This window comes from Meriones unguiculatus (genome assembly GCF_030254825.1).
Source record: "Meriones unguiculatus strain TT.TT164.6M chromosome X unlocalized genomic scaffold, Bangor_MerUng_6.1 ChrX_unordered_Scaffold_30, whole genome shotgun sequence".
NCBI classification, from domain to species: Eukaryota; Metazoa; Chordata; class Mammalia; order Rodentia; family Muridae; genus Meriones; species Meriones unguiculatus.
The window spans coordinates 14,289,780-14,306,666 of NW_026843706.1; the positions used below are offsets into that span (position 1 = coordinate 14,289,780).

At 43.2% G+C, this 16,887-nt stretch overlaps 1 protein-coding gene across 1 annotated transcript; it reads right to left on the bottom strand.

Annotated features, from left to right (window-relative positions):
• Window positions 1-9,111: 9,111 nt before the first annotated feature.
• On the bottom strand, window positions 9,112-14,868 carry Gpr50 (G protein-coupled receptor 50). Its single transcript, XM_021629551.2, has 2 exons — window positions 14,560-14,868; window positions 9,112-11,919 (listed from the first exon to the last, which is right to left on the bottom strand). The coding sequence occupies exons 1-2, from the start codon at window positions 14,768-14,770 to the stop codon at window positions 10,367-10,369; spliced, it is 1,764 nt and encodes a 587-aa protein (XP_021485226.1). The 5' UTR covers window positions 14,771-14,868; the 3' UTR covers window positions 9,112-10,366.
• Window positions 14,869-16,887: the final 2,019 nt, after the last annotated feature.

The window sequence follows — 16,887 nt, forward strand, 5'->3', positions numbered from 1 at the left end:
CTCTCTGTAGGCCATCCTAAGGCTTCAACTTGCAGCAAACCTATCGCCTCGGTCTCCTGAGAGCTGTGCTGCAAGTGTGTACCACCACATCCAGCAAGAGCCCCTGGCACATCATTTCCATCAACATACCCATACTTATAAGTGTATTATATTTGTTATTGTGCTCTTTGTTTTTGCTTTTATTCTTCTGCCCTTTTCCTGCCTTCTTCAGGTTGTTAAGTTGAGCATTTCATGATTGTGTTCTCTTATCCCCCTTACATATCACTCATACATCTTTTCATTAAGTTTGTCTTGGTTTCCCAGGAGCTTGCAATATTCATTTAGAGCTAATCTAAATGCACATTCAAGTACCACCACAGCATTTTCTGGGTAATTTACAAGCTTAATAGAAGAGTAGCCCCAGTTCTTCCACGCCTTCTCTAATAACACTGATATTCATTCACTTAGCAAATAATGCAATGCCAATATCATTATTTTTGCAAATTATTATCTATTAGCTCAAGTAAGAAAGTGGAAACTAAGGCACTTTGTTTTCCCCTACAGCCCTTATCCTATCTTTTACAATGATCTTAAATTCCTGTTTTGATCATCATAACATCTCTACCATATGCTGAGTGTGATTCTTCTGTTTATCTTGTCTCATTAGATATTGTTTTTTGTTTGTTTGTTTGTTTTGCTTAACATAGCTCTTAACTTTTTATGGTACTGTATAAGATGGTACTGTATAAGAGAGGTCACATGTATTTCATGTGACATTTTAGATGTGTCTAGCTAGGAAAGGCTATGTTCAGAGTTTGCTGTAGGTGGACTAGCAATTAACATTTCTTCTGTTTTTATGGTGCACTTTCAATGTGGTGGTAAGTTTTGAAAGCAGAAGCCTGGTTCTGAGTCCTGTAGTGCGCCTGCATCCTTAAGCCTTTGACAAGTATCATTCCACTTCTTGCCCTTTAATTGAGACTCAAGGCCTTAAAGGAACTGCAGAGTATGATACTTCCCTTCTCCCAAGTTCTTTAGGTCCTATTCAAAAAGAAAACTAGTTAACTACGCAGTGTTAACCCTTGGATCAGGTTTTGTTAAGAGAACAGAGTGCACTGAATATGTTACAAAATCGTCATTTGTCACCTATGGGGTTTCTCTCTCTCTCTCTCTCTTCTTCTTCTTCTTCTTCTTCTTCTTCTTCTTCTTCTTCTTCTTCTTCCTTCCTTCCTTCCTTCCTTCCTTCCTTCCTTCCTTCCTTCTTTCTTTCTTTCTTTCTTTCTTTCTTTCTTTCTTTCTTTCTTTCTTTCTTTAGAATATTGTGAGGCTCCTGCAGGAACAACTCCTGAAAGTGTGATGTACTCAACAGTTTGGTGCCCAGGAGTTCTAACGCACAAGTTAGTTTATGCTCACAATTCCACAGTTAAGTGATTTTTGCCTTTCCTGGCAGTGTCTGTTCCCATTAAGCTGTGCTGCTCTTCAGATTCCTGTCTCTACAATTTAAGAAGTTGTTTGGCACAGGATTTCAATTATCATATGCATCTAAGAAGAAAAGCTAAGGAGAGTCAACCTGCTCTACTTTTTCTTGTTGTAAGGATAGAAGTGATTACTGCCAGGCCTTCACATATCAGACTACAAATTGAAAATCTCAACTGATCTTTGATAAGAGTACCAAAATACCCCCTTTTTTGAAAATAGCTTTTTTTCATACAATATATTCTGATCAAAGTTTCCCCTCAGGCATCTCTTTCCAGATCTTCTCTTCCTCTCTACCCACCCAACTTCACATCTTCTTTATCATTCTCTTTGGAAAACAAACAGGCAAATAAAAATAAAGCAGACTAGAATAAAACAAAAAGAGAAGGAAAAAAGACCATGAAAAACATATATATAGGCAAAAGCACATATGTACACACAGACAACCCACAAAAGAGAAAATAATAGATGAGCAGCAAAAGACCAGAAAGTGAAAAATGCCCAGACAATGCATTATAAGACAACAAAGTCTCCATTCCCATTGAGTTGACTTTGTTTTGAGTTGGCCATCTACTGCTGGGCTTGCCCTTAAGAGTGGTTCCAAATATTTTAGTGAAGAAGAGAATGATCTTTTTATCAAAGGATATTGAAACAACTAGATATTCACATGAAAACAAATTATTTTTTGCACCTTGACTCACACTACAGTACATATGAAAAATAACTCCAAATGAATAAAGGATTTAAGTGTGAAAAATTGTAAAATTCTTATAAAATATGGAAAAGTAGATCTTCCTAACATTGAATAATCAAATATTTCTTAGACTTCATGCTTAAAGCAACAGCAACAAAGCACAAGCTCTCAACAAAGCACATGTTCTCACCCCCATTAAAAGACATTTTCCAGAAAATGAAAAGATAATAAAAAAACAGACAATAAAAGAAAATCAGAGAAATTAGATTTCAAAAACTAAATTAGATTTCATTGACACCCATAATTGGTTTACATCAAACAGACTTCCAGTTTAATATGCAAGTGGCTAATCCTTGGAGAGCAGAGACAGAAGGATCAGGAGTAGAAGCAGAAGGACATCCTCAGTTACAAAACAAGTTCAAGGCCAGCCTGGGCTATATGATACCTTATAAAAAAATGAAAGAGAGATACAGTAGAGTGAGAGAGTCAAAGGACAACACAGAGAATGGGAGAAAATACTTCTAAATAATACATTTAATTCCATATTATTATTTAAAGTATATAAACAGAATACCAACAATCCAAACAATATATATTGTTGGACCAAGAACTCAAATACTTCTCTTTCCAAAGAAGACATACAAATGCCAAATAAACACATAAAAATATATTCAGCAGCACTAATCATCAGGAAATGAAACATCAAAAGTATAGCCATCTTGTCAGTTATGAAAATGTTTCTTTTTTAATAATTTTTAAATACTTACTTATTATTTATACATTATTCTGCCTGCAGGTACACCTACATGCCTGAAGAGGGCACAGGATCTCACTATAGATAGCTGTGAGCTACCATGTGGTTGCTGGGAATTGAACTCAGGACCTTTGGTAGAACAGACAGTGTTCTTAACCTCTGAGCTATCTCTCCAGCCCTAATTGTAGATTATTTACTTTGTATCCCAGCCGTAGCCCCTCCCTCACTCCCTCCAAATCCCACCCTCCTTCCTTCATCTCTTCCCTGCCCCTTTCCAAGTCCACTGATAGGGGAGGTCCTTTTTAAGGGACGCCTGTGTCCTTTTCTTTGCCTGTCAGACTATTGAAACAAGGCATCCCAAGGTACTAGAATTGCCTCAGGATTATCATGCTGGGAAAAGAAAAAGGCTAAAGCCTGAGGCCAGCCAGAGAGATTACAGTGCAATCCATGAAAGTCAGTGATGGGTAGGAATACACATTGACCAAGGCTGCTCAGTTAGGCATGCATCTTGTCTTCTGTAAAAACCAAACCTTTGTTCCATGATGTTAAAGGACCTCTTTGTTCCTCTTCCCAACATGGCCATCTTCAATAAATGTGTTTTGTTTCTTTGGTTGTATTGTTTGTTTTTTTTTTCAATGAATATTTGTTGTCAATAATAAAACTTTTTATTGCCTTATAATAAATTTCTGTAAATAAATATCTTAATATAAATACAGGTTCTAAACTTCAAAGGATCAACATATATACACATATATATTTAATTCAATATGAACTACATTAATTGACTAAGCCTTTGGTTGTATTGTTGAGGACAGGGAGAAGATCCCGTTTTTTTTAGGGCTACCAAACCCATCATCCCAACTCCAGTAACAAAACCACCCTGAGTGAGATACTATATTTTACCTGCTATAATTCTAAGTGTTGGTGTAGATGTAAAGAAAGTGGCATGATACTGCATCTTGGGAAGGTATGTAAAATGAAACAACTGCTGTAAAACAATAATACCATGTGAACAAGCAATTGCCAAGAGAACCAAAGGAGAGTCTCAAAAAGATATCAGCATACCAATACTTACAGCAGAATTATTTACAATTCAAATGTTCTTTGACAGATAAATGTATGAACAAAATGTACCTACAATAGAATATTATACAGTCTTAAAAATGAATGACCTCCTGATACATACTAACAACATGGGTATATCTGGAATTCTTTATGGTAAGGAAAAGAAACTAGACACCAAGAATATATATTAGGGCTAGAGAGATGGCTCAGAGGTTAAAAACTCATTTACTGGCTGTTCTTCCAGTGGTCCTGAGTTCAATTCCCAACAACCACATGGTGGCTCATAACCATCTATAATGAGATTCTGAAACCTTCTTCTGGCATGCAGGCAGAACACTGTATACATAATAAATAAATCTTTCAAAAGAACATATATTACATCATTCCATTAATATGGCAGAAACAAAATGTATAAATTCATAGCCACAGAAAAAGTAGTAATTGCCATATGCAAAGAGGAAAATGAATGCCAGTGATTACAGGATTTCTCCAAGTATGGTGGAAATATATAAGAATTCAATAACGGTAGACTGTCTGGTAGCACAAATTTGTGGACATACAAAACACACAGAATTAAGTAAGATGATAAAACTTGTCATATGTTAATTATGTCCCAATAAAAATATGCATCCGATACAAGGATGGGTAGATGGGCAGAAATAGTCATATTTATTGTAGAATGTTAAAAAATGTTGGGTTTGTTAATAAAACTACATGTTACTTTATTATACGCCTTTTCAACTTAATAAAGAGAAATACTTTAAATCTTTAAATGTTCCTCTAAAAGGTAAAAAAAAAATATTTAAAAACTGTTTATTAACTCAGAATTGCTAAAACAATCCTCTACAATAAAAGATCTTCTGAAGGTATCTCCATCCCTGATCTTAAGCTGTACTATAGAGAAACAGTAATGAAAACTCATTGGTACAGGAGACAACTTCCTGAACAGAATACTAACAGCACAGGCTCTAAGAGCAACAATCAAGAAATGGGACCTCATGAAACTGAAAAGCTTCTGTAAAGCAAAAGACATCGTCATCAAAACAAAACGAATGCCTACAGATTGGGGAAGAATCTTCACCAACCCTTTATCTGACAGAGGTCTTAATATCCAGTATATATAAAGAACTAAAGAAGCTGAAAAGCAACAAACCAAGTAATCCAATTAGAAAATGGGGAACAGAGCTAAACAGACAATTCTCTGTAGAGGAATATTGAATGGCAGAGAAACACTTAAAGAAATGCTCAACATCCTTAGCCATTAGGGAAATGCAAATCAAAACGACCCTGAGATTTCACCTTACACCCATCAGAATGGCCAAGATGAAAAACTCAAGTGACAACACATGCTGGAAAAGTTGTGGAGAAAGGGGAACCCTCTTCCACTACTGGTGGGAATGTAAACTTGTACAACCACTCTGGAAATCAATCTGGCGCTTTCTCAGACAAATAGGAATAGTGCTTCCTCAAGATCCAGCCATATCACTCCTAGGCATATATCCAAAAGAGGCTCAAGTACACAATAAGGACATTTGCTCAACCATGTTTGTAGCAGCTTTATTTGTAATATCCAGAAGCTGGAAACAGCCCAGATGCCCCTCAACTGAAGAATGGATGCAGATATTGTAGTACATCCACACAATGGAATATTACTCTGCAATGAAAAATAAGGAAATGATGAAATTTGCAGGTAAATGGTGGGAACTGGAAAGGATCATCCTGAGTGAGCTGTATCAGAAGCAGAAAGACACACACCATATATACTCACTCATATAGACATATAATACAGGATAAACCTACTAAAATCTATATACCTAAAGAAACTAATCAAGAGGGAGGACCCTGACTAAAATGCTCAATCCCCATCCAGAAAGGCAAAGAGGATGGACATCAGAAGAAGAAAACAGGAAACAAGTTAGGACTTGCCACAGAGAGCCTCTGAAAGGCTATGCCCTGCAGACTATCAAAGCAGATGCAGAGACTTGGGGCCAACTTTTGGGCAGAGTTCATGGAATCTTATGTAAGAAGTGGGAAATAGTAAGATCTGGAGAGGACAGGAACTCCACAAGGAGAGCAACAGACCAGAAAATTTGAACACAGGGGTCTTTCCAGAGACTCATACTCCAACCAAGTACCATGCATGGAGATAACTTAGAACTCCTGCACAGATGTAGCCCATGGAAGTTCAGTGTCCAAGTGGGTTCCATAATAATGGGAACAGGGACTGCCTCTGACATAATCTGATTGGCCTGCTCTTTGATCACCTCCTCCTGAGGTGGGAGCAGCCTTACCAGGCCACAGAAGATGACAATGAAGCCACTCCTGATGAGATCTGATAGACTAAGATCAAAAGGAAGAAGAGGACTTCCCCAATCAGTGGACTTGGGGAGGGACATCCATGAAGAAGGGAGAGGGAGGGTGGGATTAGGAGGCAAGGAGGGAGGGATTTATGGGGGGGATACAAAGTAAATAAAGTGTAATTAATAAAAGTTATAAAAAAAGAAAAAACTGTTTATTATTTTTCTGAGGGAAGTGGTCAAGGGAGCTAGAAATGAGCTCAGACCATCATGCTTTTATAAAGTTTACCTGATGAGCCATTTTTCCAACCCTGTCTGAAAACTTTTTTATTAATAATTTTTTAAAACTTTATTTTTATTTTATGTGTATAAGTGTTTTACCTGCATGTTAAGTGCACAACTTACATACAGTATCTATAGAAGTCAGAAGAGGGTGTCAAATCACCTGGAGCTGGAGTTACAAGTGGGATTAAGAGGCTGGGCATGGGGGCTAGGAACTGAACCTAGATCCTCTGCAAGAGCTTTTAATTGCTGAGCCATCTCTCTAACCCTTCTCTCTGAAACCCTTCAAAACAACTTCTGATACATCCAGCTGCATGAACACATCTCCAAAACATGTTCAACATAAGAAAGTGGGGCTCAGAAGCCTGTGTATTGTGCTATTTTATGTAAAGTCTAGGGTAAAGTAGTGGCTAATTGTGGTAGTATTTAACTGGACCATAAATACTGATTTGCAGCTTAGAAAGATAAAGAGCTTTTGTAAATTAATAGTTCTAGTCACTGAACAACACACTGAATACAGTTTAAAGCCACTGACCTATGTACTGAAAATGGTTACAATTCTGCTGTGTATAGATTATCACACTTTATAACTAAAAGACAGACAAATTTTTTCCATTAAAACCAAATTCTACAGTAGTCAACGTGAATATAAATTGCTCAGAAGTGAGTAAGAATAGCCTATGGGAAGGCCAGTTTTCCTGTTACACTCATGCACACAAAGGAAAAATAGGCCAAGGTGTCACTTTATGGTATACATTATATTTTCTTTGGAAAAATAAAAATTAGCATTGGGAAACTCTGTCATGGACAAGTTGTATACATGCTGCTGAGTGTAATTTGAGTTTAAAATCCTAGCACTTGGCACTCAAGGAGACTCAGGTGAGGGAGCTGGAATCATAAGTTCAAGACCAGCCCTGCAAACAGGCTGCATAGTGACACCCTGTCGCAAACAAAATGAAAGTAAATAAATAAAAGCGTTTCCTTGCAAGAATTCCTTGATGGGAAAGCTCTTTTGCTGTTAGAGGAAACAGAGAACAAGTCCCTAAGTTGGGGGTGGGGAGTTTAGGGACTCAGAAGACATGCATATGCATGATCACAATAAAACAATGACACTGCCTGCATTTGAAAGGCTTTATACCTAGCACCAGCCAAGTGGGTGGGGTGAGTCCTACTGGTAAGTTTTGGGATGCAAGAGGAAACAAGATGGGGAGGGGGAAAACTTCTGAGATTCTGGGTTTGATGTGTAAACAGTGTTGCTTTGTGAGGGTGGGGTCAGCCTTCTGGGCCAGGTCTTTCCGCTTCCTGCACTCACCGGTGGAGTTGAGGCTGAGACTGGGCACTTTGTTATAAAAGCTTCATCCTTTCATTTTCTCTTGGAATCCAGCACCAAGGGCCTGAAGGACAGCAGCTTGGAGCATCAGGCCACAGTACCTTTAGTTTGGACACTTTGCAGTCTCTCCCAGAGCAATCTTTTGGTCAGACGGGGGTGAGGTGTCGGTAGGAGGGTTGGAGGCTGGCTCATTGCCATTCTGTAAACACGTACATAAAGCAAGCATCCGTTTCAGACAACCAGGGACATTTGGCAGGAATTTTGAGTGAGGGTTCAGGGTACAGAGCCTTAAGACCAGCAGTCCTGCTAGGGGACTAGCAGGGAGCTATGTCCACTATAATAACTTGAGGATTGATAGCTAAAATGAGCTAAGCCTGCCAAAGTCTGGATTAGACCAAATAAATGTGCACTACTCTTTATGTCCATTATATGTGCATGTGTTAAATGTGCATATCTTTAAAACAAAACTGGTCTGTTGAGATGGATCAGGGAGTAAATGCACCTACTGCTAAGCCTGTTGACCAGAGTTTGATTCCTAGTACCCACAGTTTAGAAGCTGTCTTAAAAAAAAAAAGTTGTCCTCTGACATCCACATGTACACAGTGGTACACACATGTCTCACACACACACACACACACACACACACACAGAGTAAATAAAATGTTAAACCCTCTATGACTAGCAAAGGTTTTGCATAAAATAAAATTTACTTATATGTGTGTGTAATACTATATATTTGAAAAGTTGAAAACTTTTTTGTTCTAAGTCACTCTTTTGAGACTGTGCTCCAGGGATTGGGTGAGTTACCCAGTAATTGGAGTCCTGTCACCCATCTCCCACTCCCCTGTCTCCTTCCACATAAGCTCTTTTGCTTGGTCCCATACCTCTATAGGGCTGTGGCATGACTGGGGGCTAGTTTTATTCCTTCCACAGGAAAACAATAGTACTCCACAAGAAAACTGCAACATCCTTGTACCCCCCTATTCCCACCTCCTCCGGTGTGTCCTCCAACCGTGCATTCCCAATGTTTGCTAATTAAAATTACTGAGTAGTTCCAAGATGCAGCAAAGACGAAATTTTCAGCCAAATCTTCTTGTACTTCCAGGCCAACACTTGCCCACCTTGACCCTACACACCTTTCTCTCCTTAACTAACAGAAGGAAGAAATCACATACTAAAGCCACAAAACTACTTTTATTTAATTGATACCACAAATACAGAATAGAATTAAGGCGGTATGATACATTATGGGTTTTCTTTACAAGCTTTTGTACAGTAAACTTTGATTGAAGTGTCAATTTGAATCAGCAATTGAAATTTCTTTTAAATGTCAGTTTGTTCTTGAGTTCTAAAGGAAAAATCAGTTTCTGGGCTGACATGAGACTAACTGCTTCACATCATGTCACTGAACCAAGCATGATTGGACTTACTGGTCCTAGCATCTCTTCCTCCTTAGCTCTTATCCCCAAGCCAGGAGGGTCACAAAAACAAGGCTTTTAAAAAAAAATTCCATTTCCTTCTAGCCATCAGATGTTACTTCAAATTCCCTTTGAATGAAAAGAAAAATGTAAAAATTGATAGTGTAAAAGAGTGACTAGGAATTATAATATTACAAACATAACTGTAATTGACACTCAGGGTTACCACCCACAAGAAATTACTTGCACATGGATCTATTTCTGTGGAAATAAAAGAATGTTCTGGACAGTGCTTGAAAAAGTCAAACCAAAATAACCAAAAATATATATAACCAAAAGTAGGGTAAAAATATCTCATCATTTGTAAACAAATATACAAAAAAAAAACAGCACCAATGTTTAAATTTACACAAAATAAAATCAACGTAGTATGACATATCACTCTTTTTGCCACTTGATCTGAAAGGCATTAAAGTGTACTTTAATAAGAACTTATCTATTTTTCAGATAGGGTTCATATTTTGTCATGGAAATCTTGAAAAGCTAATTTCAAGTGTTTGTACTTCATCAGAAGTCCTTTTCTGACTGCATTAAAGATACAACACAGTTTACACACTTACAACAATAAGCTGTGTGGTCACTGTCACTTTACAGAGCTTACCACCAAGACAACCTTGACCAGTGCGCATGCACTCCTCCCCCATTCCTGGGAATGGGAGAAGAAAGCAGGAGGCAGGAAATCGGGAATGGGGGCTGGGAAGCTGAAAGAGTTGGTGGGGAATAGCAAAGCAACAGACATTTCAGAGATCACTGAGGGTTGAAATTCAACCTTAGAAGAACAGAAGATTTAGGATCTCAGAACCGTAGACATCACAATTGGAAATTTGATCTCTAAGAAAGCAAGAATACACACACACTTTCAAGAGCACAGGGTACCAAAGAAGAGTATGCCTGAAAGGTAGATGGAACTTCCACTGTGTCTGGGGGTCTGGGTCTCCGTGTGTCAGTGTGTACATACAAGGGAGGTATCTCACGCTAGACTGCATACGCAGGACAAACTCAAAAGAACACTTTTCACACAGCCATCTCATCAGAACAATCGGAATCATCAGAATCGTCATCAATAAGTACCACCTTGCGGTAATCATCAGTGGGAATGGGGATTAGAGTGCGGTCAGGAGGGGTGGCAGAGGTAACAGCAGGCTCACAGGACACAGTGGGGAGTTTGAAGGTAGTAATGTCAGGTCTGAGGTGGCCAATGGTGGTCATTTCAAGGCAATGGGAGGTTGAGATCTCAGGGAGGTCAACAGCAGTGAGCACAGAATGGCTGGTGGAGGCAGGCTCAAGATAGTCAACAGTGGTAGCTGCAGGGTGGCTGGTAGCAGGTTTAATGTAGCCAGATGAGGATGTAAGGTGGCTGGTGGAAGAACCAGCAGAGAAACGGTGACTGGTGACAAGTTGGGAAGCAGCCCTGAAATGGACAGAGTCTCCCCTGAAATGGACAGAAGTGGGATTGAAATGAACGGAGGTAGGCTTGAAATGGACAGAGGAGGCTGGCTTAGGGTAGACAGAGGCAGACTTGGGGTGGCCAGAAATAGACTTGTGATGGATAGAAGCAGGTTTGCGATAGATAGGAGTAGACCTGGTTTGGGGTTTGGGGTGGGTAGAGGCATGATCAGAGTGGGATGCTGCTGTACTACCCGGCAGTGGAGCATTCTGGATGCTCCACGGGGTTCCCTCCACAGGCAGAGAGGCACGAGCACGCTCTTGTTCTCGGGCTTGATCACGGGCACGCACACGGGCATGAGTGAGAGCTCGAGTCTCCCGAGTCTCCCGAAAATCAGCGATGAGGTGAGAGATGAACAGGATAGGGTGCTGCATAGCATGGAACATGGTCCAGTATTCGCGTCGGAAACTCTCGTTGAGGATACCATAGACGACAGCATTGAGGCAGCTGTTGAAGTAGGCTATGCAGTGTGCTGCAAGATAAAGCCAGTTGGGGATCTTGTCTACCATCTCTTTTGGAGCAACAGCCACGAACACAGTGAGCACATTGATAGGGCACCAGCACACTGCAAAAAGGAGGAAGATCACAAACATGGTTAGAAAATTTCGAACCTCAGCAAACTGGTTGTCAGGATTCTGTCCAGCTGGGTCACGGGCAGCCAGCACTTTCATCCAGATTTTGGTGTAGCAATAACCGACTATGATGAGAGGGAGGACGAAGTGGATGCAGACAATGGTCACAGGGAAGGCAGGGTTGTTCACGTAGTTGAAGATACAGGTGTAGGTGCGGGGGTCATACTCAACGTCGCCAATGTACATGTTAGGCAGAACAGCCAGGAGAGTCATGACCCAGGTAATGACCAAGTAGATCCAAGTATTGCGTAGGCTGAAGATTCGCTTGTATTGGAGGCTGTGGCAGATATAGCAGAAACGGTTGATGGCGATGGCCGTAATGTTGAAGATGGAACCGACTACACTCAGTCCTGTGATCAACCCGATGATCTGGCACTGGAGCGGACTCAGATCCGAGCCCCCAAATGACATGCAATACAGCATCAGAGGATAGGGGTAGATGGCCACCAGCATGTCTGCCACAGAGAGGCTGACCACAAAGATGTTGCCTGGAAAACATCAGGGGAAGGAAAAAAGGCGAGAGACAGAAATCAATGGTTAATATTTGGAAAGCCACCCCCCCCCCCCAAAAAAAAAGGATGAAAAAGTCAACTGGGTAGGTGACAATTTAGAATTCCTTTGAAGAATCACAGTTTTCTTTCTTTCCTATTTACAAGCAAGCCCTAGGTAGCTCTGATGCACAACAAGTTTGGAACACGAATGCTTGGCCAACGTTTTGCTTGTTTGCTTGGTGTGTTTTGTTGGTTGATTGGTTTGTTTGCTCTGAGAAAGAAGTGAATATAAGACAGAGTAAGCAAGCACAAGGGGGGGGGGGGCAGAGTCCTGCTGACGCCATTTTAGAGAAATACAACTGCGCCACATTTTCCACACGGGAATAAGTGGGGAAGGGAGAGTGAGAGAAAGGAGAGCCAGATGTCTATAAACACAATCAACCTAAACAAACAAATTAACAATGATAATAATAATGTACCAATCCTCTTCCTTATGAAGGAAAATCTACTGACCAGACACCATCCTGAGATAAAACAGTAATATCCATCAGCCTAGTGAAATACTGTGCACTCCTCAGGTACTTTCAGAGTAAAACCTAAGAAGAGGGGGGAAGTCCTGTAATATCAAGTCTGAGGTCAAAGAAAGTGACCAGGGGAAAGGAGAAATCCCTTCAACTGTGCATTCCACCTCTGGCCATGCACAAAACATCTTGCATAGGTTCCAAAAACAGCTGTGAGTAAAACCTGCCTCCTGCCCTGCCCCATTCGAAGGACAGTAGCAACCTTTTTTCTTTTTCTTTTTGTAACACCCTTCACAAAAAGCAGACTAAAGAGGCCAAGTTCAGGCACAGGGTCCTCTTTCTTTGCAAACACCTAGTTCCTAATTAGCTTTGGTTTGGCAAAACACGGCACTTTGTCCTGGAATGGGAGAAAACGAGGGCTTTTTAAAAGGGTACCAAGACTTGCCCTCCGTGCTTTTTGCCAAAAGAGATTCTTTCTAGAGTTTCCCCTCAAAGTAATGAACTTCCTAAAGATAAATAGGAAAAATAAACCCACGAAATAAAAAAGCCTTAAAAAATAAACCCACAGCACACACACACTTTTATTTGCAATTCAGACGAAAAAAGAAAAAAAGAGGAAAGGAGAGAAAAAAAAACAAAAGAGTGAGTTTCCAAGGTAATTTCCCATGCTCCATGGATCTGTTCTTAGGTACCATATGAAGAGTGAAAGGTAAAATCTAAGGCTCTGCCTCAGGGTTATAGGTTACAAAGAAATCAGAAGCACTCACTGGAGTTTGAAAGAAAAATTCTAACGATTCCAGTCTGTTACTAAATTTTGAAACTTGTCCCCACCAAGCAATTCGCTAAGACACGGCCAGGCTAATTCCCCAGCTTCAGTCCACTAGGGTCTACACGGTTTTCAACCTTCCCGGATCTGTGCTCCCTCCCAAGACACTGAGATCTTGGGAAAAAAGACCCAGGGTACCACCATTACCCTACCCTCTCCCAGGAGTTGGGGACTATTTCACCCTGCCTCCCCATCCTTCTCTGCCCATCCTGAAAACCAGACTCCTAGCTTTCCACTCTTCTACACCCACTCCCCTTCCCCTATTCCCACACACCCTCACCCACACAAGGGTCTCAGTGCCTGTACCTTCCAGCTTTCCCTGTCTCCGATCCCTACCCTCCACCCCGGGCTGGAGGCTTGGGGAGTGCAGCTCGCGGTTTCCAAATCCCAGCGCTGTGCAATCAGAGCCCCTTACTGCTCCTGGAGCTTTCACGCAGTCCTCCCGCCATTCCTACCTGGCTCTGCCTCCTCCTTGTACCCTCTCGCCGCTGTGCCCAGCTCTTGCTCCCCTCTGTAGCCCCTCTTTGTGACTCCCCTGTACAGACCTCCTGATGTCCGCTGCCACCGCTTTCTCTGCCACTGCCTACAGCGTCCAGCCCGCCGTTAGCCAGTTCCAGCCTTTTGTCCTGGGACAGGCGGATGGAGCTCGGCTCCAGTGGGCTCAGTGTTCCCTGCTAGATACTCAGGCGTGGGGCTTGCGCTCCGCCGCCGCCGCCGCCGCAGCCGCCGCCGCAGCCGCCGCCGCAGCCGCCGCCGCCGCAGCCGCCGCCGCCGCAGCCGCAGCCGCCGCCGCCGGGGAGCGATCCCGGAGCTCTGGCGCTGCCGCGAGCGGAATCTCCGCTGCCGCCGTTGGGGGGTGGCCGCAGCGTTGCTCGCCCGGGTACACCGCAGCAGCCTCTGCAGCCGCCACGAACTTAACTTCCCAAAGAGGTTCGGAACTACGCAGCTCTCTCTGAAACAGTTCCGCGGCCAGCGGCTCTGTAGGAGGGCCGCCCTCCGGAGTCCAGTTCAGCCGATCGTACCTGGGAGGCAACTAAACTCTCAGCGGCTCCCTCCGTGTCCGGTCTCCTACAGGACTGGAGTCAAGGGACTGCCGCGCACCCTACGAACCTGGGCTTTGCATTTGGCTGCCCCATACTAATTTTCTAGGCTCCCCCAGCACTGTGGAGCTCAAAGTTTAGGGGAACCTGGCAGAACGTCACCCTCACCGACCCCGAGGGTTGGGAGGAATTTAGGAGAGAGGATTGCAAACTTGCTCTTCACTGGGTAGGGGAAAGAAAGGTGGCTTACCAGAATTTCGGAGCTTTTTGTTCTTGGTCACAGCCAAAATGACCATGGAGTTGCCTATCAGGTCTGCCACAACGGTGACGACCATTGTGCAGAACACGAAGGTGGTTAGCGCTGGTGGGTAGTCGGGCTTTGGCAATTTACAGCCAATGCAGCCGAATGGGGTAGGAACAGCCTTGGTAGGTCCCATGTTGCTCTTAGGGACCGTGGCCATCCCTCCCAGGCAACCTCAGGATCCTCGGTGAGTCAGAACAGCGAATAGCTGCTCCGTCTCCAGGAGCTCCGGGAGCTCCGGGAAAGCGTGGCGCACTCTGTGAAGCTCAGAGAGCAAATGACAGCTCCCCGCCCCTCTTTGGTGAGCTTTTAAAGCCTCAAGAGGTAGCTAGCCACACCCCTAGCCCCTCCCCATAACCAATCAGAGCTCTTTGACCACCCCCACCCCTTGTCACCACCTTGCTTTGGACAAATCCAAAGGACTGTGTCGTCTTGCTTCCGACTGCCTTGTTTGTGCTCCCGGTCCTCTCTAGCCAGCCTCCTCCCTCTGAATTGAATCCCGCGGGTGTCTTGCTTCGTGACTAGCTCAGAATTGCTAAGCATCCGTTTCAAGCCAAGTTCCTTTTCTCCCTCCAGTAGAAATACCTGTAAAAGGGATGTAGCTTGCAGAGTGGGCTCATGAAATGCTTCTCAGGGGTCTAGAGGCTAACGTGAATAAGTCTGCATCCTCCACCATCCTTTAGGAGACAATCAGTGATATTTTAAGCCCCCCTCCCATATCTTGTCTCTACAAACTCCTTTACAGGTTCCCACTCCCCATGCACTCTAGCCTGTCCATAGTTTTCTATACCTGGAGAGGAATGCAGGACAAGTGCTCTTGGCTCACATAGAAAGTCGGGGTCCTTACACTCTAGGGAATTCACCCCACTCCGGGTCGGGTCCTGCCAGGAGCTGGTCTGCGCCTTTAGCTGCTGCAGAATATAAGCTCCTAGTCCTTTTAGTACTTGAACTCTCGTTGGGGAAATGTACTCTGTGCTTTACTCTTGAAGCCAAGACTAAGTCTGCACCCCTCAATGGGGAGAGCAGACAGTGGCCTTTGGGACCCCAGCTTTAAGACTGTCAGGAACTGGACCTTTTATCCTCCCAGTTACCCACATCCTGGCGACAGGAATTTAGCTTTGGGTAAACCTAAAAGGGTCAAGTCAGTCTCTTGGATAAAAGAGAGAGAGAAGCCACCCAGGGAGAACTGTCAGGTTTCTTTGCCCTTCTTAGCGCTCTGTGGTACCGGGTGGTATCTGACGACCGACCGGCAGCACTGTTAGCCCAAACCTGTTGCAGAGGAGCTCAGCCTGTCTCGAAGAAGCTGCAGCTTCACCCGCCCAAAGCACATTATTTGCTGAACCCTCCGTTTTTTCCATTCCTAGCCAGGGACTTTTATCGCTGCACTTTCATGCTGCCAGTCTCCCTCAGGATCGGTCCAGGCTCCCACCGTGCCTTGAGACTTTATGAAGCGCAAACGAAGGGGACAGGAATGTGGAAGCTCAGACACTGGGGCGCGTTTCGGGCACTGGATGGCTCCAAAAAACATGGTCAAGAAAATGGATTTCAGCTGAATATTAAAAGTTATTGATCATGTTTCGTAGCCTTGAAAAAAAAAACTGAAATGACACCTGGAGCTCGCTGTGCAGACCAGCCTTCTGACCTCCGCGGGGCTGATGGATTGTACTCGTCCTGATTGCAGCCCCCTGAACATCGCAAACCCCTACCCCGGGGTGGATGGAGGTCACAGGGATTGGCTGGGGCAAGTTTCACAGCAGACTTTAACGCATTTAAAAAACATTCAACGGAGACGTAAACACCGCTGGTAACTAAATTCTCATACTTTGTCTTGTTCAAAAATGCGCACCAGACTTCAACACATTTAAAAAAACATTCAACGGAGACATAAACACCGCTGGTAACTAAATTCTCACTTTGTCTAGTTCAAATGCGCAAAGAAAAGTATGCATCCCCTAGCTATAAGAAAAGTCCCCATGCCCACCCTCACCCACTGCTGGAAAAGGCGCGAATCACCCCCTCCTGCCAGGAGCTTTTTCACATTTCATTGTCTCTTTTCGGCTGCAGTCCTCGCCAGCGCGCTCTTGCACTGCCAGACTCAGCCAGGCTTTTCCATAAGGGAACTGCAGCCTAAGAGTCGGCTTGCTGTACTTGGTAACCTACTGTGCACCTGGACAAGAAGCTAACGACTCAAAGCCTGTCTGCTTCATAGACCATGTAGGATCAGCGTTAGACTCAAGGTAACATATGATTCTGTGAGAATTCAGAACCTTCACTTGC

Coding starts and splice junctions, on each gene's coding strand:
- Gpr50 (XM_021629551.2), bottom strand. CDS start 14,770: ATGGCCACGGTCCCTAAGAGCAACATGGGACCTACCAAGGCTGTTCCT. Junction 11,920..14,559: donor CAAAAAGCTCCGAAATTCTG/GTAAGCCACCTT, acceptor GATGTTTTCCAG/GCAACATCTTTGTGGTCAGC.